This window comes from Anas acuta, chromosome 2 (assembly GCF_963932015.1).
Source record: "Anas acuta chromosome 2, bAnaAcu1.1, whole genome shotgun sequence".
NCBI lineage: Eukaryota > Metazoa > Chordata > Aves > Anseriformes > Anatidae > Anas > Anas acuta.
This window is the reverse complement of record NC_088980.1, coordinates 15,525,715-15,545,862: the sequence shown is the minus strand read 5'-3', so window position 1 is coordinate 15,545,862 and position 20,148 is coordinate 15,525,715. Positions and strand designations below refer to the sequence as shown.

General features: G+C 39.7%; 1 protein-coding gene across 2 annotated transcripts in view; it reads right to left on the bottom strand.

The window, feature by feature from the left end:
* KIF5B (kinesin family member 5B) overlaps nucleotides 1-3,253 on the bottom strand; it is a 34,833-nt gene extending 31,580 nt beyond the window's left edge. For both annotated transcript variants that reach the window (XM_068673567.1, XM_068673568.1), the window contains exon 1: nucleotides 2,868-3,253. In XM_068673567.1, the coding sequence (XP_068529668.1) occupies nucleotides 2,868-2,993 (126 nt within the window). In that variant the 5' untranslated portion in view covers nucleotides 2,994-3,253. The remainder of the gene's footprint in view (nucleotides 1-2,867) is intronic.
* Between the last annotated feature and the right edge of the window lie 16,895 nt (nucleotides 3,254-20,148).

Sequence of the window (20,148 nt, the reverse complement as noted above, 5' to 3'; positions counted from 1 at the left end):
TAAGCAAGACTGGGTATAGATATGTTTTTTTAAAAAAGGTGCAGATATGCTACGCAGAACTACAAAGTTATCCAGTCTCGAGTAGTTTTACATTTAAAGAAAACAAAGGACAATCACACCTATTATATATAGCTTTGCTGTTCCTCTTTGTTCCATCTTATTCAAAAGCCTGAAACTCATGAGCAAGTTCCTATCAACTGCAGCATAAATGTAGATTTATCATGTTTAACATAAACATCATATACTCATAACAAGCCATCCCTTTGTCCATTTTAACAGAAGCCTTTTATTTACTTAAGGGAAAGAACCATTTAAAAATACTTTGCCATGTATTAAAATAGAAAAAAATCCTTTAAATTAATAATGTAAAAGCTCTTTACTAGCTTAAAAAAAAAAAAAAAAAAAAAAGAGAGAACCCATGGAAAGATAGCACTTTGTTCCAAAGTCTACTCTTCAGAACAGACGGACACCACACGTCCCCTCAAATTGCTGCTATGCACTAGCTACAATTAAAACAAGCATTTTATCTAACACAAATGAAAACAACTCACTTGTCCAGAAAGACAACCAGGCCGTAATTACACGGGAGCTAGGGAAAGACGGGGGAAGGGAGGACAGATAGCTCAGAGATGACAGGGGAGTCAAGGAGGGAGGAGGAAAAGGGTTTGGCTATAGTCACTGATCTGCCTCCCCACCCTCTTCCACAGAGGAGTCAAATCCGCGGTCTGCTACAGGCTCTGCTTCCACTGCCTCCTAGCTTTCACCTCCTATCTGCCATTCCAGGCAACTCCCGAATATTATTAAAGAAGTCCTCACTGGTTCAGCATAGACTTGAAAGGTGAAAGTCCTTTGGGCTGCTCAGTTCGAGGCAGCTAAGGAAAGCAGCTATAAAAGTGGCTCAGCTGCTGTTCAACAGGCAGCCAAAATCACTTGCATGAATAAATACGGAAATCAATCAGCTGATGGCAACCAAACATTCAGCCTGTGGAGGAATGTTTTTAGAAACTGTTTCATGTGAAGACCTGTTTCTGTTACCATCCTCTCTTTGGTAATCCCACAACACACAGGAGAGGTGGTTGACTACATCATTAGGTTGGAAGGTCCAAGACTTTGCAAGATCTGTCAGCTTCTTTAAAAAAAAAAAAAAAAAAAAAAAGTCCATAGGTTAAAGTAATCGCCTGAACAGTTTTCGATAATCTAGTTCCAACTTTGAGAACGTCAATCTTGTCCTATATCCACTATTATAAGAAGTCAAAACCCACAAAACAACCCTATAGTAAGATTTTGTGAAACAAAATTCAAATACTGTCACTGCTATCCAATCTAATAATTTTAGGTGGTTATATTTCTAAAGTCAGACACAGCAAGTGCTGCATCTGGGACCACTGAAGGATTTTTTAGTTTTAACCAATGCAGAAAACACCAAAGGGAAATTGTAACTCTAAATATTAATTCCCTGCCAAGTCCCAGCAGAGAGCCCCACATGATCCCTCTGGAGGGTACCATCAGACTGTTCTACACAGATTTAGTGCTATCTCAGCCTAATTTACATTTCAGATATTTTTTAAAGTGTATTTAGAGAGCATACAAACAATGAACGCTTTTTTTTGGTCTCTCTAGCCCATGAGCTACTTTAAGAAGATATGGAAAAATTGTTTTAAAAAAAAAGTCAGAACACATCAAGGTTTCTAAAACTAATCTTGGATTTTAAGCAGAACATACACTGTCATAATGAATGGATCCTCAATGACTGAAGTGAGATCACTTATTCTAATTAAATTTTCCAGGTTTGGTTCCTTACTCTGAGGAATCTACCTGTACAACTTAAATAAGAGATATACTCCACCACACTGACTTGCCAACTGAAGTAAGTCTCAAATTACCTCATTTCATGAGCTTCCTGCCCTTCTTGTAGCTCCAGACTCATTGAATTCCGTATTTTATGGACAAACGTGGTTGAACTTTAACAGACTAATATTAAGTGCTTGATACTAAAAAGGGGCACGTTGCTAAATTGCCTTGCTTCGACTTCAGGTACAGTGAAAGAGGAAGCTATTGTTGGTAGCCTCAAGAAACAGTACACCACAGACTAAATTTAAGCCTGATTGTAACTGAAATCTCCAAGTTACTTTCACCAGCCCAAAGCCAGCAATGTGTCTAGAGAAAAAAGTATTTATATGAAAACACAAGTTACAAGTTTGCAAAAATAAATACTGTGAATAAAGTGCTTGCACAACACCAACCAACCCGAGCCATGAACCCCCGTATTTTAAATTCCAGCTCCCCTCTGCAGCTGAATGTGACACGCTGCACAAAAAGGAGGGGATTATCTTCTCCCCTGCAAGATTCTGATTGTTTTATAACAGGCCTCGGACTTCACAAGGCGGCTTAATTAAAACGCATTTATAGGCGCCTAATAAGCCAAATGATCTCAGTTTATTCTGGCTTGAAGAAAAAAAAAAAAAAAAAAACAAAGTTATCGGCCGATGGCTGGTTTACAGCCGAGGAGCCCCGACGAGCCGCAGCCCGCCTTGTTCCGCGTCTCCTCACACAAAACCTCTCCTCAGGCGGCCGGGGCCGTGGCAGCAGCCCCTCTGCTCGCACTTTGCAGGCGTTCAGCGGCCAAACCCCCTGAGGCCGCCCAGGCCGGGCTCAGCCTGGTCAGGGGACGCCCCGCAGGACACGGCCGCCCCGACGGCTCCCTCAGCGCCTCAGGGTGCCTCAGGACGCCTCAGGGTCCCTCAGGGTACCTCAGGGTGCCTCAGGGCGCCTCAGGGAGCCCCCCCTGCCCGCCGCCCCCCTCAGCCACCTCACGGCTCCCTCCGTGCCCACCCCCCCCACCCCCCCGGGTCCGTGCCGCCCCTCACCGCGATGACGACGGTGTCGTCGCCCTGGAACTTGGCGATGTACTTGTCGCCGCGGGTGACCTCGGACTCGTTGAGGGGCCTGAAGCGGCACATCACTTTGATGTTACACTCCGCCGGGTCCGCCATCTTAGGGCGCCGCCGCCCGCGGGGCGCTCAGCTCCGCTCCGCTCCCCTCTTGTCCCCCCTTAACCCCCCCCTTCCTCCTTTCACCGCCGCCCGTCCGGCTCCGGGCGGGGTCTCTCAAGACAGCTCCGCCGCCGGCAGGCCCGAGTCCGCCCGTGCTGAGGGGAACGGGGAGCAGGGAAGGGCCCCGGCCGGCCGCCGCCTCCCGCTCTCACTCCCGCCCCAATATGGCAGCCATGGCGGCCCCGCTGCCGGCCAGCCCCGGCCCCGCCCCCTCCCCGGGCAGAGCAGGGGGTGACGTCACCCTCCGCAGAGCCCCGCCCCCCGCCCCGCCTCGGGGAGGGCTCGGGGTGAGGCGGGAGGGCCAAGGCGCATGCGCAGAGGGTGCCGTGAGGGAGGGGCGGGGCTGCGGGGAGGGGGTTGGGTCGGTGAGGGGCGGGGCTCCCTCAGGAGCGGGGGGTGGGCTGTGAGGGTGGTCCCCTGCCCTCATTTTGGGGGGAATTGGGTTTGGTAAGGGAGATCTTCACCAAGGTCTCCCAGGTGAAGGCTTCAGGATGTTGAAATCTACATCCACATTTCATGGATCCACGCCCGTATTTAGTGTTACAACCGCCCTTTGGTGGTTTGTGCGGTGATCAAACCAAACAGCCCTTCGGTGGAACCAGGTGCAGGACTTGCCATGTCCGACTTTGGGAAAATAAGGCTGTAGAAACGCCTTTTCAGCACAATTTAAAAACCAACCAAACAAACAAAAACAGCAGTATTTTGTTTCGGTTGGTTGGTTTATTCCAAGTTTTGCTCAGTACTGATCACAGCTCTAATTCTAGTCGACAGAAACTTACGGATTGTAGGCTAAAATGGGCTTGGGTCCAGCCAAACCACTAAGATCAGAGATCTTTCAGATCAGTTTTTCACAGGTTTGCCACCATACCTCCTACATCCCGGAATAGTATGAATGTTCAGACGGGCAAAGTACGAGCTCGCAGCTCAGCTCAGGCTGCTTCCTTACAGAAATCACGAGGTATAATGGAAACGTCTCATATAGTCTAGAAGTTAGCAAGAAAGGGAGATTTTTTCTTAAATTAGTCAATGTCCAGAATGACCTAGAGTACCAATACTTTAATAACAGTAAAAGACTTCAAATTTTACAGGGACCATCTGAAATCAGGCTCCATTTTCAAGGCCCTTTGCAGATGAAGGATTTGAAGGGTGTTTTTACACGTAGGTTAGGTACGCAGGGTGAACATTGCTTCCAAACTACTCCACAGGACAGAAAAAAAAATACCTAGTAATCTAGTTTCATCTGCATTTTTTTACACTCTAATACAAAGAATATTTTTGTGTCTAGTTTGTTATGAGGTAAGCAAAGTCTTCTAGTTTGAGTTCATGTTGTAACAAGTTTATTTTTCTGCTGTAGTTAGTTCTGCAGGACTGTGCAGTCTTATTCAGGGCAGCAATAATTACACCTCCCAGCCTATCAGTACATGTGGAAATAGTTGTCTGGTAAGGCCAGGGTGTTTACCAGGTCTTTAGAAGGTGAACTGCTGCTTCACAACACCTAGCTTGTGATATATGGACATCTGCCTACTGTTCTGTTTATCTGTGTTTTCAATAAAATGTTTTAAACATAATCGTTGTTAGCCCTAAGATGTCGTAAAGCCTATTTCTGTTGATTGCTGTTTTAGAAATTATGAATTTATATCACTCAGTAAGACGTATTAATGTGTCTAATGCAGTTATTTCTGGGATTATTCACAGGCTTATGGTGAGGGATGTTCTTATACAGCTGCTGGGTTTGGGTTCTCACAGATTTCCCATGATAGGAAGGCATTATTTTGATGAAGGGCACGTAACATACTTCTTACTTTTCCAATTCAGTTGCATTCATTCATGAGAAATGAATATGTGCTGGCTGCAAAATCAACAGTTTTATGGCTACTACTCCAAGAAGTGTTTCAGCTTCTGAGACATCCTTTACTCCAGCCTATTTAAGAAACTTAAAGTTCTCGTTATCCATAACCAAAGGGGGTGTATCGTTAGCTACCTTTGCTGACCTGTAATACCCAATGTATGAACATCTCAGTAAGGAAGAAACCTCATAGTGACTTGATTTGCAAGAAAACAGATGTTTGGGCTCAATTTACCTTTTAAATGTTTAAACAGCAAACTTCACAAAGAATAGAAACTCGTGAATAGGTGATTATTCATTTTAATTACGAAGGAAACAAAAAGTACCAGGAAGTGTCAACTATGGAGAAGAAACTGCCCACTTCTAGGCTGTTAGTTCTAGGGAAGCTCATTGGAGAACTGACTGATGGTCTTTCTTATACTGGCTTCTTACATGAGCTCTGCTGGACTAAACAAGCACGTTCTCATATCCATTTCAGGTATTCTGTTTTGAAGTTTCTCTTCTGTGATCAGCTGTTCAAAATATTCAGCATTCATCCTCTTACCAGACCTACTTTAAGTCTGACACGATGCAGCATGCACAAATAGGGCAGGATGTTACCTCTGTTGGCTGTAACATGTGACTTTTGTCTACAGATGTGGTGTCATTTTCTTGAAAACAGAGCAAAGACCAAATATCCTGGTAAATATCCTTCTCACTTTGTCACAGTTACAAAAAGCTCCTCCTTTTCTATTGGAAATATACTTACTATCTTCCATATTGCTATGTAATGCTTTGTCTGTAGCATACATTTTTGGTAATTTACACTAAGAGACTATTTAAAAGTAATGTATTGTAGTAAGAGAAAAATATGCATCAATTGTCACAAAAGTGAATCTTTCTGTTTGGTATTTAAACCCGGTGTGACCTTATAGATCAAATACATTTTCAAAAGAAACATTTTATCTGACAAGTAGTTTCAGTAAAGTTTCTCAGTAAAGAGCGATGTATGTTTCTTCTCATTCATGACCTGGGCAATAAACCTCTGGATTCTTTAATGATTTGCATTCCTTTAGATCTCTGGTCTTTGCTAGCAATAAAAGCATGTTAAACAAAGAGAATTGGCAAACCTGAGCCTTCCTGTGAAGCTGTATCTGGATAATGATGTAATTAACCAACAAAATTGTTTCAGTAGAGTAAAATGATTTGATTTGATCCTAAAAAAAAAAAAGAGAGAGAGAAAAAAATACCTATTTGAATAAATCTTTAAACCAGGTGTTTGTGGAGAAGCAAATTAAAGCTGCTTCCTCCTGCCTTTTTAAAGAATTAAATTCTGAAATTCATCAGTTGACAGTACTTGTTGACATTCAGTGTTCCTCATGCAAACTCAAGTGCTCTTCTCATTTTAATTTGCAGTGTGCTGGAAAAATATAGCACATGACTTTTGAGAATTTAAGGTGCGTTCCAGGTCAAATTTATTCTGAATTTGCAAATCAATTTGTACAACAAAAGAGGCATTAATATGCCTGCAGGATATGCTGTACCTTGGACAAAAAATTTTGTTGCGCATAACACTCTATCTAAATAAAGGCTATTAAGATGATTTATGTACTCTAGAGACATTGTCTGACACTGGAAAAGCATAATTAAAAGTAACAGAAAAATATGGCTCAGGCAGCTTATTCAAATGCATTTTAAAGTCTCTTTACCAATATACTGTGATTGGTCAATTCAACTTCTGGAACTCAATAACTAAATAAATTACTGAGACCAGCAGAAAATTGGCAGTTGAAGTTTAGTGCCTAAGATAGCGCTGAAGTCAAACTAGATTATCTGAAGCTTTCATTCAGTTATGAAATTATAAAGCATTTTTTTAATTTCCAGTAAACAGTATGATGTGGAACATATGTCCTGTCCCAGGCAAGTTTAGACTTTCTTATGAACTAGAAGGATGAAAAAAGCATCTGCTGATATGTGAACAACTTCTTGTCCTAAATACCAGTAGTTCTACAAAGCAGTTTTTGTTTTTGTTTTTGTTTTTTTTTTTGTTTTGTTTTTTTTTTTTTTTTTTTCATTGGAGATGCATAAAACTCAGAAAAACAAACAACAACAACAAAAAACAACAACTCTATCTTATTCCTAATCATCAAGATCGTATTTGGTTATTTCTAACAATGTTAGACTAGTTAGAAGCAAAAGCAAGCTCTAGGAATAATGTCGGGTTTTAGATATTTCACCTTCTTTGTGCAAATTAACACAAATGTTTTGTAACCTGACTACCTAAAGCATCGACTCTGAATTTTCCTTGAAGAAGGAACCTACTTTTGGACTGTGTTTATATTTTAACCATTAAAAACATTTGGCATGTGTTGTCTGAACATCCCATTGTAAATCCCTATTCTCAGTTGCTTTCCATTGTTTATAATCCTTACTAATCACCACTGGATTGTATCTTAGCTTGCTTATTCCTGCCTGAACCACTTTTTTTTATAGTCATGGCAAAAAAGGCTTAGCTGTTTCAAAGAGTGAGATTAGATGTGCATTGTTTGCTTAAAAAAAAAAAAAAAAAAAAAAAAGCTCTGAAAATTATTTCACATGGGAGTTATAGCAGATATAGCTGAGAATCTAAGGATCAAATCTTGTTAGGGAAATCTACGTCAGGGCTCTGCTTTTGATTGTCTAAAACCACTCAAGATTTGTTTACTTTTAAATGGCAAAAAATAATAATTAAAATTAAGGGACACAAGTTACATGGTGAACTTTACAATCAATAATAGATCCAAAGATCATGCATCCTTTAAAGTGTCAGTCACAGCTCCCCATTGATATGACGTATAGATCAGCTTGCTTTAATATTCTAAGTGCTTTTATGTGCCAAAAAGCATCACTCCAATATAATCCCAGTTAGGTCATAACTAATTTGTCTTATTTCTGACCCCAGACTCAGAGAAAGTAGAGAATGGAAAGTAGATTGAATGACAAGGAAATACCGGGCTATGTATAATGATCATACATTTATATGATGTTATTTTCTATCAAAATACATTGGTATTATATATTGTGTATTTCAAAGTATATATCATGTGCTTCAAAGCAGTGTCAGCAGTGGTTTCATATAGCTAGCTATGAGGGTGTCAGAAATCGTGTGCAGTGCCCCATCATTTTGAGAAAGAGAGAGAGATCACTTCAGTCTCGTTTTGTACAGGGCATTCAGCAAGATTTTATGTTCACTGATTTAAAAAAAAACTTCTGATGGTCTTATGAAATCTTCTCTGACACTTTGCCTCCACTGGGATTAAGTGTGGTTCATCAGGCACTTGCAAAAAAAGTCTGCATTCGTGTGTTTTACTGAATTTGGATTTACAGATACCAAAAGAGTAAGCAGACTACTGATGTAGCTTTTCAAAAAACATCTTTTCAATATGTTTCTTTAAAAAGCTGACCACGCACAGCTTTTTACTTAACAAATAAGAAGCATGGTTATATTTAAAATCACGTCTCAAATCTATTGGCAAAAAATGCATTTTATTACTCTACTTCATAAGCTTTGCAGAAGTAATGCTGGAGGAGAGGAATCCAAAGCTTTTTCTGGGTCTTTTATCAACAGAATTATCTCAGTTCTGACATTTATTGTTGGTGACAGCACATGAGATATACAGACCAGAACTGACTTTCAGTTGGAAATTGCTAGGCTGGGAGCACTTCTTAAAGTTGTATGCAGAACAAATTTCTCTGGTGATGGTAAACAAACCATTCGTGGGGGGTGAGAGGATGGGAGAGCTGTGCATCCAAATAAACCTGTTGTATTATCTTAATTTCCTGCTGACCTCAGGCAAACTCACCATCCCGACTTCTCATCTTCCCATAAATGGATGCGTGCCTTGCATGCAGAAAAGTGAGTCTTCGTTAGCTGGAGAGCTGCCCTAAGCAGAGGGAACGGGGTGTGTGTGTGTGCATGCATGCACTTGTAGTTGTCATAGTGCAACTCATACAGTCTTCTCCATTTCCTCCAAGTCATTTCTTCACCAAGCTCTTTTATCATGCCGTCTGCAGAATACGGTAGAGAGGTTTCATCAGCTTTTCAAGTTTTTAGCAAAAGTCTTCTTTTATAATCTGGATGCTTGCCAGATGTTACGGCATGGAGATACTATGTGGAAAAGCAGCGGTTCTTGGTATTCAGAAGCTTTGGTGCCAAGGTGCTGACTTAGCACACTAAGGAGTGGCTGAGTTTTTTAAAAAAAGAAGGCAAGGAAGGAATGAGGCAGGTACTAATCACTTTCTGGCAACTTCTGAAGAGCTTTTGTCATCCTAAATAAACTCCCATCACATCCGTATTTCATTCATGTAGGCAGTCAGTTTCAGCTTTGTTATAGCCATACCCTGCCTACCCAGCCTTTTCCTTGATAAATTTCTTGCTTCATCAATGTCTAGCAGGCATCACAGGGAGTTCAAAAGAAGTATGGCTCTTTGTTTAATCTTTCTCCCCCCTTGCTCTAATCACATTTAATTTTCTCTTCCTTAATTTGCTCTTCCTCTTCATGATGACTCCTATCATGACACCTACCAAAAATGGTGAATAACATGCATGAAGGCAAAGGAACAGTGAGAACAATTTATGAAAATCCTTTTATTTGTGTTATGAAGAAGACATAGATTCATCCTCAAAGCAGACCATAGTACTTCTAAGTTCTTCACTAGACATCAACAGCCTTTTTGTTTTCATAATTGTTTGGAGAACGTTACAAAACATTGCCAGAAAGTAAAAGAAAAAGTGGACTAGTGGAACTGAAATTGCCTTTGTGATTCCCATGCCTCTTAAACTGTTGTGTTCTGATTTGTCCATATGAACGTCTTTCAGAAACAATAGTTTCTTCATGCCTGGCAAAGAATGCTTCCTTCCTCGGTTACAGCTGTGAAGACAGGGTTTGTACTTGCATGGAAAAATAAGGATATTATATCCTCAGTTGATAAAATCTCCATTTCTGGAATCCCTCAGAAGCATTGGACTTGCTGCCAACTACAAGAGAAGGAAACAACCAGAGATTTCAGTAGCATTTATGTCTTTTAAAATGGGAAATCGAGCCCCTTGCAGGTAGCTGAGAGCATGATAAGAGCATAGCTAAGAGCATTGCTTACCATGAGTAAAATTAGAATATTCTATATCTCCTTTGTGCTGGCCGTGAATTTAACAAGCAGCACACAAGGTAATAGATCTCTTCATTCCTCCAAAGAGCATTTAGTGACGTGTGTTTAAGGGTTTACCTTGAAGAGTATGTGAGGGTTGGGATAAGAAGGAGTTGATAGGGAGGAAGCAGAAGCACACGGTTCATTGGCCACTGCAGATTGGCAGATCGGCCTGTAAAAGGTTATTTATTAAAGCCACTGGAGATAGGAAGTCTTGTCTCTATCAAGGAGAGAGCTCAGCAGGTCTGCACAGACCTTATGCCATCATGTTGAGCTGTTCAGGTTAGCTGTTTTTCACATACTTGAGGTAGGTATCTGTGTATATATATACATGCGTATGCTCGAAGTGTGCAGTGATGATCATTGATTCTGCAGCCTGTTCAGAAATGAAATTCTTACAGTTAGAATTTCATTTGCATAAGGAGTATCATGTTTTTTTCCTTCCAGTGCTGATATCTTGTATAGATACAAACTCCAAAGGGGGTGAAGGCAAATTGGAAATTCTGGAAAAAATTTGAAATGAATTTTTGATGAAAAATATTTTCACTCATCCTAATCAGTAAAATGATTGTAGAATAACATGTAAAATGTTTTTACAGATGCACTTCAAAGTTCTTCAGAAGATTTTCCAAAGTGAAGAAGTATTTGAAATTAATTGAATTAACATCAGACTTCTAGCATGAGACATCAACAGTTCTTGTGTGCTTCAGGCCAAGTTTACATTTTTTTAATGCTGCTCAGAGTTAGCAGCATCATAAGTGTGGGTATCAGGGTGCCTTTTGAAGTGTTTTCTCTGGAACAGGCCCTTGCTCCATTGTTACCAAATTCTGTCTTTGTGTACCCATTCATTCTGAGCCTCACCAACATAATCTTCCTTTTTGCTTCCAAGTCAATAACATCGATGCTTTTCATTTTCATCAGTTTTACTCCTCCTGTTTTCAGAGATATCATCAACAACATGAACAACAAGCTGAAGTAATTTTAGCATGGAAAATTTCCACTTCTATTATTATGCGCATTTGTCATTACTCAAAAGTAAATAATTCATACGTATTCACTTTGTAAACTTATTACCAGTATTTTATGTGATAACCAAACCACGTATATTTTTCACTGTTAATAAAAGTTCAGATGTTCAAGTACCTAGTGCAGATATGATTTCCCAAGTTAATTTAAGCATGAGAGAAGAAAGAATATTTTAATCCTTTCCTAATTTCTGGAAATTTTCCCTCTCTAACTATTGCTACTTATCAGTGTTTCATGGTTCACAGTGGCATAGGTTAGTACCAGACCTACTAAGCTTTGAAAAATTTATGCACATATGTATTTTGCTTTTAACTTATGATTTGCAAGGTTAATTGTATCAATCTTTTACATGTGAATTGACTACCTGGAGCACCTGTCCTTTCTGAGTCAGGATGTATGCTGATTACAGGTGCATCAGTCCTACTTCCATTGCTGGAAGGTCTACAAGAAAAAGCGCTGGATGTTATTATTTTAGACTTACATAGTACTTGACAGAATAACATAAGGGTTAACATTCAAGTTCATGTTGTCTTAATATTTTTAAAAAATGAATTACACTCCTGTTGTATTCCCCATGGCTAGATTTCCCTGGGAAAAGATAGACAACAATGGTAATTGTTATAAAAAACTGTAAGTGCTTTAAGATGGAGGTTGATAAGTTTATGGATGGGGATCACAAAACAAGATAAGAAGCACTCTGAAGAAGGAATTAAAACCCAAGATAATTGTTCTTTTGTGTCCAATTTATTAGTAGGGCTAGCACCTAACTACCTGCAGCAGAGAAGATTTCCGTGGTCGTGTTTTAGCCTCACCTTACAGGACTTCTGTTGCTTAGCTCTGGGAGTCAGGTAAGAGTGGTGGGCTTGGGGCTTGGCAAGATGCACTGCTGCTGCTTCTAGGGTATCTAGGAATATCTAAGGAGCTTTTGGACAATTTGCTTCTAATTCTTACTATTGTAAGGATGTTGGGAAATGATCACTCATGCTTTGTTCTTATGGTCTATCAGAGGTACAGCTCTTGTCCTTTGTGTCTTTGTGTCTAATTTCTTCATGTCTTAAGCCTGTAGAGGCAATCAGGAGCAGTGTGCACTCTGAGGTGAGGGATTTGTCATGGAGCAGTCGTGTGGCTCTCCTAAGACTAAGCATCCATTGCAGTGATTCTTGGACTGCCTGGGACATCATTCAGTGACCCAAGAAGTCTTTCTCAGTCCTTTGCTGCTATGTTCTAGACAGTGCTAAGATGTGAAACCAGAGAACAAGAAGCAGTGCTTGTAAGCTTGGAAGTCTCTTTTTTTTTTTTTTAACTCTGAATTGCTTAGAGCTCAACTTGCTTGGCCAAATAAAAGATTTCCTGAGAAATCCCAGCTGAGGATTTTGTGGCTGTTGGGAGTGTACCAAGAACCTTTCTGCTCTGAGTATGAATAATATTTTTGTTTTCTCTTATTTGCATGTAGACCGGGGAAGTGGCAGAGCTCTCTCTCTGGGAGACAAGCATTCCCCTTCTTTCTGTACCTCGCTGCTCAACAGCATGACTTGATCTTCAAAAAAATCAATTATTAGTATGTTGGCTACATCGCTTTAGAATTAACTAAAAATTCCAGTGTGGTATAAATCTTAAGACCAGATTAAGATCACTGGACGCCTGATAAGATATAGAAGATTTTACAGGAAACCCTTTCAGAAAAAGTAATTTGCATTAAATATATCAGAGTGCTAACACCAGTGTGTTCCGGTACACAAAAGTTTATTTTTTTAAATCTAAACAACGTATCTGTTCCGAGAAAGTAAATTACGCGGAAATGGCAGATTTTTACTTTGTAAATCCATTTATTCTGTTTTTGTCTGTACACACAAGTGACAAAGTAATATTGCTTTGCTTTTATTCCTGCTAGACATGGTAATTACGTGGTGGTAGGTAATAAGTTGAATTTTATACCTACCTATATACCTGGTCAACAGAATTTACTGTGTTGCTAACAGGTATATTTATACAACTTAATAAAGAGAAATAAAAGGGAGCCAAGGTTCTTTTTGCTTCAGGGAGGCTTCCTGTGAGGTTACCTGTGTTTGTGGCTTTGATCTCTCCCCAAGGTTCAACATTAAAGTTAAAGCAAAATAAAAATAAACAATAAAAGAGGTCATGTAGACTCAAGAGCTGGAGTGAACTGCCTTAGCCTTGGACAGCCACATTCTGGACGCCTAAAGCTTATCTAGGATGAATGCTGAATTGCATCCTCCTTAAGCAGCAGGAGTTTTAGTCAGATGCTTGAATTTACTCATGGAGCTCTTAATTGCAAATTAGAATCCACCTTAATTAGATTTCCATAAAAAATGGAAATAAAAATTAAAACATGCCTATAGTAACAATGCATCAGTCTCAGAACATGCTTTTTAATTACATGATGAATCTCATATATTCTGCACATATTTTGTGTACTTTTGGGGACAGTTTTCCAATGCAGGATCTGTGTGGCACTCATTTGAACCAAAGTGTTCAAAGTGACAGCGAACCAGATCAGTTACCTCTGTATTTTGCAAAGATCAGACAGAACCCATTAACATGTTATTGATTCAGACTTTATACTGAAGTACTCTCTGTAAAGAGCTCTGTCATGAGTCCCCTGAAAGGGCTTGTTAGACTCTGACATGAGGTATTAGCACACAGAAGATGCAGCCACCAAATGGTATTCACGTAAAGGATGTTAGCCAGGGGCAGGACAGGATGATCCCCAGAGCTTGCTTCCAACCTAAATTATTCTGTGATTTTGTGATAACTGCATTTTGTTTGTGATAACTGCATTGCTGGCACACATGTGCCAGGACTTTCAGTTGTTCCTGTCATCCCTAGTACCACACTTTCTCTATTAACAAAACAAACAAACAAACAAAACCCACCAAAAACTCTGAATTTGGCTTTGTAAGTGTATTAAATAAACATTTCACTTCTATGTTGGAGAGACAAATGCCTGTGGTATACTTGAAAGAAAAATGATGAGCAAAATGGGATGAATCCCTTAGAGACTGACTAAACAGTCTGCCAATAATGGGCAACTGTGCACCTTTCCCACCAGGTTCTGGAGACATTATTAGCAACGACTGCAGGTTAAACTGAATGATAGATAGAACTAATTTAATGAAAACAAATCCTAACTATGGAATTGTGTATTGAAGTTATCTGCCCACATGGTGTTAAAAATGATTTACTCATGTAGTAAATATATTTAATGGACACTGTGCAAAGATCAAAATCCAACATTTCACTGACAGAGCACAGCATATGATTTTCCTTTTAATTTATAGATTGCTTCATGTGAGTATCAGAGTAATCATCTTCTTTGGATGGAACAACAAAGGCAATTGCATGAAAAATAACCTACCATATGTTATTTTGGGGGGCATTTTTACTATTTTCTTGTTGTCCCTAAATACACAATTCATTTTCATAAACTCCAACTTGTTAAAGGGCCCTTATTATCATTTAATGCATTTCAATAATTAAGAATCCAACCTTAAAATTGTCCACATGTTCAATTAAAATTAAATTTAACTAGTAGAGCAACATCAATATTTTGCAATATTTCACTGTTGCAATTGAGTCGTGACAAAACATAAGGAAGTTCAAGATGTGGAATTTGAAGATAGGAAATGGTTTAGTATCCTATCTAATACCAGACTCCTACAGCAGGTAATCACAGTCTGACTCATCTATATGCAATATTACTCATTCAAACAACAGGTAGGCATTCGTGTCCAGCCTTAACCCTGGAGCAATGCTTATGATTTCCTAAAGAATTATTGAGGAGGCAGGGGCTGAGAAAAAGTTGATGAGTAAGACTATGGAAATTTCATTTGCTGAAATCAAAAAATGGAATCATTACTTTGATTGAGTGAATTTCCTTTTGATGTTTTTCTGCTTTGCCAAGCCATGTTTCTAGGTGAGTTGAACTGATGACTGACAAATAAGAACTTAACACTACCTGCATGTGATGACACACTGCCAAAATTCAAGTTCTTTGGCTGCCTTGTATTTTCAAATAATGTTACTGGAGCTGAAGTGCTGTCACTGAAATAATCAGATGATGGATATTTGCCTTTTAACTGTGCAAAGGAATGCAATGGATAACTATCATAAACGCTTCGGTATTTCTGAGGTTGCCGTAGAAAAAATATCCTTTTCAGCAGAACGCTTAATTATTTTGTTAGAGAAACAAGTATCTTGATGACAAAACTTGCAGCATTTGTCCCAACAAGCTGCATCATTTTAAAACACAAGCAATGGATCTGTATGACTGACTGTATTATATTATTTTCACAATATGCTGTTTACCTGCTGTATGACAATCTACAATAAACAACTCCACATAAACTAGCGAGAGTCAGTGAAGGAAACTTTTTCATTCATTCATGTACTATTTTTTTTTCCTAAGGCATGTGCTTTGGCTTCTCAATGTGAAATTATCATCGTCATCAAGATCTGGCAATTCAGGTTGGGAAGGTAGCCAGGTGAACTTGCAGAAAGAATATGTAGGCTTTGCCAAACTCATAGTCATCCTGATTGCTCTGTGTCTACTGGATTTTGTACCAAAAAAACTCCAAGTATTAGCTTTTTACAGTTAGTGGTTAGCTTGTGATTCATATAAAATAAAAATAATAATAATAAAAAAAGACACATCACTTTAAATATCGAGATTAATTGAGTAATCTAAGCTGCAGATCTTTTCCATTAGTTAGAGCTATTTTGCAGATACATTTTATTTTAATCTTACCTTGTATGTCTGTATAAAGTTTGTAAAGAAATGTAGAGACCTTCAGTGTTGAGGCTGCTTCAGTATTCACTGAATCCTTGTTAAAAAAATTTAAAAAACTGCACTCCCAGTGCCCATCCAAAACAGGAACTGCTATTTACATAAGCTTTAATGAACCTTTCCAGAACTTTTCTCCCTTGCATGCCATTTCTCTGCCTGGGTTACAAGTGCAAAAAAAAAAAAAAAATCCCAAGAGCATGGCACAACTGACAAAGAACCAAATGCAGAGCCATACCTCTGATCTCTGTTTTAAGACACAGATCATCTTATTTTAATCCATTTATTGAAGTCTCATACTTTTACAAACAAATTCTTTCTTAATTTTTCCATTTCTTCATAATTTTCTGTTCAACAAGGTAATATCGAAAGCTGTAAGCTCTTCAGGAACAGCTGCAAACAGTTCTGTATTTGATCTGCAAGTACAAGGCATTAGGCATAGGGTTTGTTGATTGTTTGTGGGGTTTTTCTTTGTTCGGATTGGTTTTTTTACATTTTGTTTTACCTCTTCTTTTCTACCTTTATCCTTCAAAGAGCAAAATATCTATATTATCTAAACAAACCATGAAGTGAAGGAGAAAGATTACACACTGGCTGTATGTAGGTCAGCTGCATGTGAAACACCAGTGACAATTCTTTACTCTGATCTATTTGTTTTGAATTGCATTATTTCAAGTTTTTTCAAGAGGCATTGAACAGGAATCAGCTCTTGTTAGGACAAAGATTAGGCTCTCCATTCAATAACTGAAAATAGCAGAGGTTTCAGCAATTTCCTCTCACACTCAAACAGTATTAAAAAAAAATAATAATCAAAATTTTGCAGATTCCCAGGTGCTTTGTAATGGGAAACATCATCTTACACTTCTAATGGTTCTGCTCATCTGTCCCACCAGTTGCAGCACATCCCTGCCAGTTATTTGCTTGCTGATCTGCAAGAAACATTAGGCTGCTTCCCAGCACAGAGATATCTTCAGCACTCACGGTATGGTTTTGTCACGTGTAAGCTCTCTGTGCAGCAGCCAGTGATGAAGGAACAGAAGAGTGACAAAACTTTTGTATCCTACCAGAGGTCTTTTCTAGTTAGGATTGTGATTCTTTAGCAGTGGGAGAAAACTCGTGTTGCTACTCCCTTCCGTCACACAATTGCAGCTGTAATTTCAACAAGTGCAAAAGGCCCACACAGAGTATTATTAAATTTCTCTTAGCTCTTAGTTTGGGTGCAGTGGGACTGAAAAGAATGTAACTTCACAATGTGCCTCAGAGCACAGCACGGCGCCCTTCTAAGGCAGAGTGCTTTTGCAATTGTCCTCTAAAAACAATGTTCCCCTGATTAAAATCCATGCTAAAATACTTTACTGTCTCGGACGGGATTTTTCAATTGAGAGGCAGAATGAAACACTAGAAATTCTTGCTGTATTTCTTTTTCCCTGTCCTATCTTCATCCAAACTACACCCAAGGACTTCACTACTATAAACAACAGCAGTGGGGTTACTGTCCAGCTCTCTGAAAGGGACACAGCATCGCTGTTCTGATCCTGACCAAAGTAACTCAGAGAAGTTGTCAAAGCTGGAACTCATTTTTAATTGAAAGTAAAAAAAAAAAAAAAAAAGGTACTGCTTCCTTGGTGATAGGATTATTCCTCCACTTTAATGCTAAAATAGATTTCAAGGAAAATGTAGATTGTTGATTCATTGCAGGTAGAGTATGGAAGCTGTAAAGAGATTTGACTGTGCTGACAGCAGAGACATGAGAAAAAAAAAGAAGTAAAAATATCCTGAGCAGCGCATGTGGTAATTATAAACACACAAAGTAAGCTTCCCATCGCTATCAGTCCTGCCCTTGCCAACCAACCCATCTAGGCACCGTGAAGGTCTTCTCATGTGATTTCTGTGTGGAGGGCAGCGGTGTTCTCGGGCTGCTAACAACGCCCTCCTTGTATGCCGAGCAGAGCAGGGCGCACCCTTGGTCAGCTGATAGAGGGTGAGAGACCTCTTTAACCAAGAGAAACCCTTTTACGGTTTCTTCTGGGTTGAAAGTTGGAGGAAAGGTTATTTTGAGATTCTATAAATCAATGTGTGTTTTTTTTCTGTTCAACATGAAAAGGAAAATTGACTATAAAATCAGTAGGTGGCATTTGAAGTGGATATATTCTAGCCCCTTCAAAATTTCCTGTAGTAGGGATTAATTGATCAAAAGAAAGATAATTCTTCCAACTGTATCACATGCTTTTTCCCTGTACAGACACAGAAATTTCATGTGCTTTCTCCAGTGAACCCAATCTAATGATGTTTTTCTCTAGGAGTGCTCAGGGGCTATGAATTCACACAGCCCATGTCGCATCCCTCACCCTTCATGGGAGTGAAGACACGAGTGACAAATGGAATAGAGTCTATGGACTGTCTCTGACCTGTACAAGTGTTCTTTTATAGAGGCCAAAGGACCTCTAGTACTGAAGGCTGGCAGCTACAATAACCCTACATCCCCCACTGTCAAGGAGAGAGAGCAGCCAGCCAGGTGAGGGTAAGGATACACACCGAGCTCTCCCACTGGCCCCACACCTCTCCTAGGACTGTTTAGCAAGCAGCCAAAGTTAGCTGGGGACAAATGCTTCCCTTGCCCACAGCGTGTCTCTCATCCCCACCCGCTGAAAGGAATCCTGTGCTTGGCACCAGAACGCCAGCAGCGCGGCATCGCTCCCCCCGCTCACCCTCAGCCCATTTCAGTGCCAGCCAGAGCAGAATTCAGCCACTAAATTCAGATTTGGAAACTTGGAAACTAAGCAGCAGTAAGGCAGTGTTTTGTCTTTACCCGCCAGAAAATAGGTCTTTTTTTTTTTTTTTTTCCTAAAACATGGGTGGTTTTATGTTGTCATTGTTATTTTTTTTTTTTTCTTTTTGATTTTTGCCTGAGTGTCTGGTTAGCAAAGGATTTCATCTGTTCAGGATCTCAGGAACTCTGCTTGACCTCAATTAATGCTTTGAGGAACTAAGCTAATAAGAGTTTCAGACATTACTTTACCATCACAGGAATATGTAGATTAGAAACATGTGCTTTGCTAAAATGGTCTTGGAACAATTTCTACATGCCTTTGTCCCCTCTTGGATCATTATTGCCATTCTTTCTGTGCTGGCATTCCAGAGCTGCTGATTCACAGACTACATCTGGTTCTGCACCGTTCTTGCCAACTCACATCCTGATGCACTACTTGGACACTTCGCTTCTTACAGTCATTCTCCCTCTATCACTGTGTTGTTTGTTTCAACATCCTGTGTGTTATAAATACATTTCTGCAGGGGCTTTCCACACTGTGTTTGATTAGACTATTTCATTTATCAGAAATGAAGTATTTTCTTTATTTCTATCTCTTCTCAGCTTTGCAACAGAGGCTAAGACAGTTACTGATGCACATAAGGAGGCCTGCTGACTTCAGAAAGGTATGGAGTACATGAAGAAATCCACCTAGGAAGAGTCACCAGGCCCATGATCAGGCTCCATTTTGATGCTGGTGATATAAAAACCTGAGCTTTCCAGCTGTCTACTGTGGGCAGCCACTTGGGATTTTTGAAACCTAACATTAACATGTTTGTAGGCTGACATCTACCCCAACTGTCTCATGTTGAATTGTAGCTGTGTTAATTCATTTATAATTATCAATTATTTTGAATCCTTCTGTCATGTTGTACAACTCCTGGCGACAGGACGAGGGGGAATGGGCTAAAGTTGCGCCAGGGGAGTTTTAGGTTAGATGTTAGGAAGAGCTTCTTTACTGAAAGGGTTGTTAGGCACTGGAACGGGCTGCCCAGGGAGGTGGTGGAGTCACCATCCCTGGAAGTCTTCAAAAGACGTTTAGATGTAGAGCTTAGGGATATGGTTTAGTGGGGACTGTTAGTGTTAGGTTAGAGGTTGGACTCGATGATCTTGAGGTCTTTTCCAACCTAGAAATTCTGTGATTCTGTGAACTCAGACATCAAAGACAACACGTGCAATCAGAAAGCAGCTGAGGTTTCTACCTGATTTATAGGTTATTAAGAGCAGGAACAATAGGGCAGTGACTACACTCCACTGTAAGCATGCTGGGAAGGATGCCTCTTGCTCTTTAAATTCCTGTACTAAAACATATGTGAAGTTAAGTGATTTGCCATCCTATGGAGTTCATCTGTTCTCCATCAGAAGTGGTTAAGATTCCATCCTAAAATCAATGAAAATTTGCAAGTAGTTTCAGTGGATCTAGGATTACTTCCAATAAAAATATAACCCT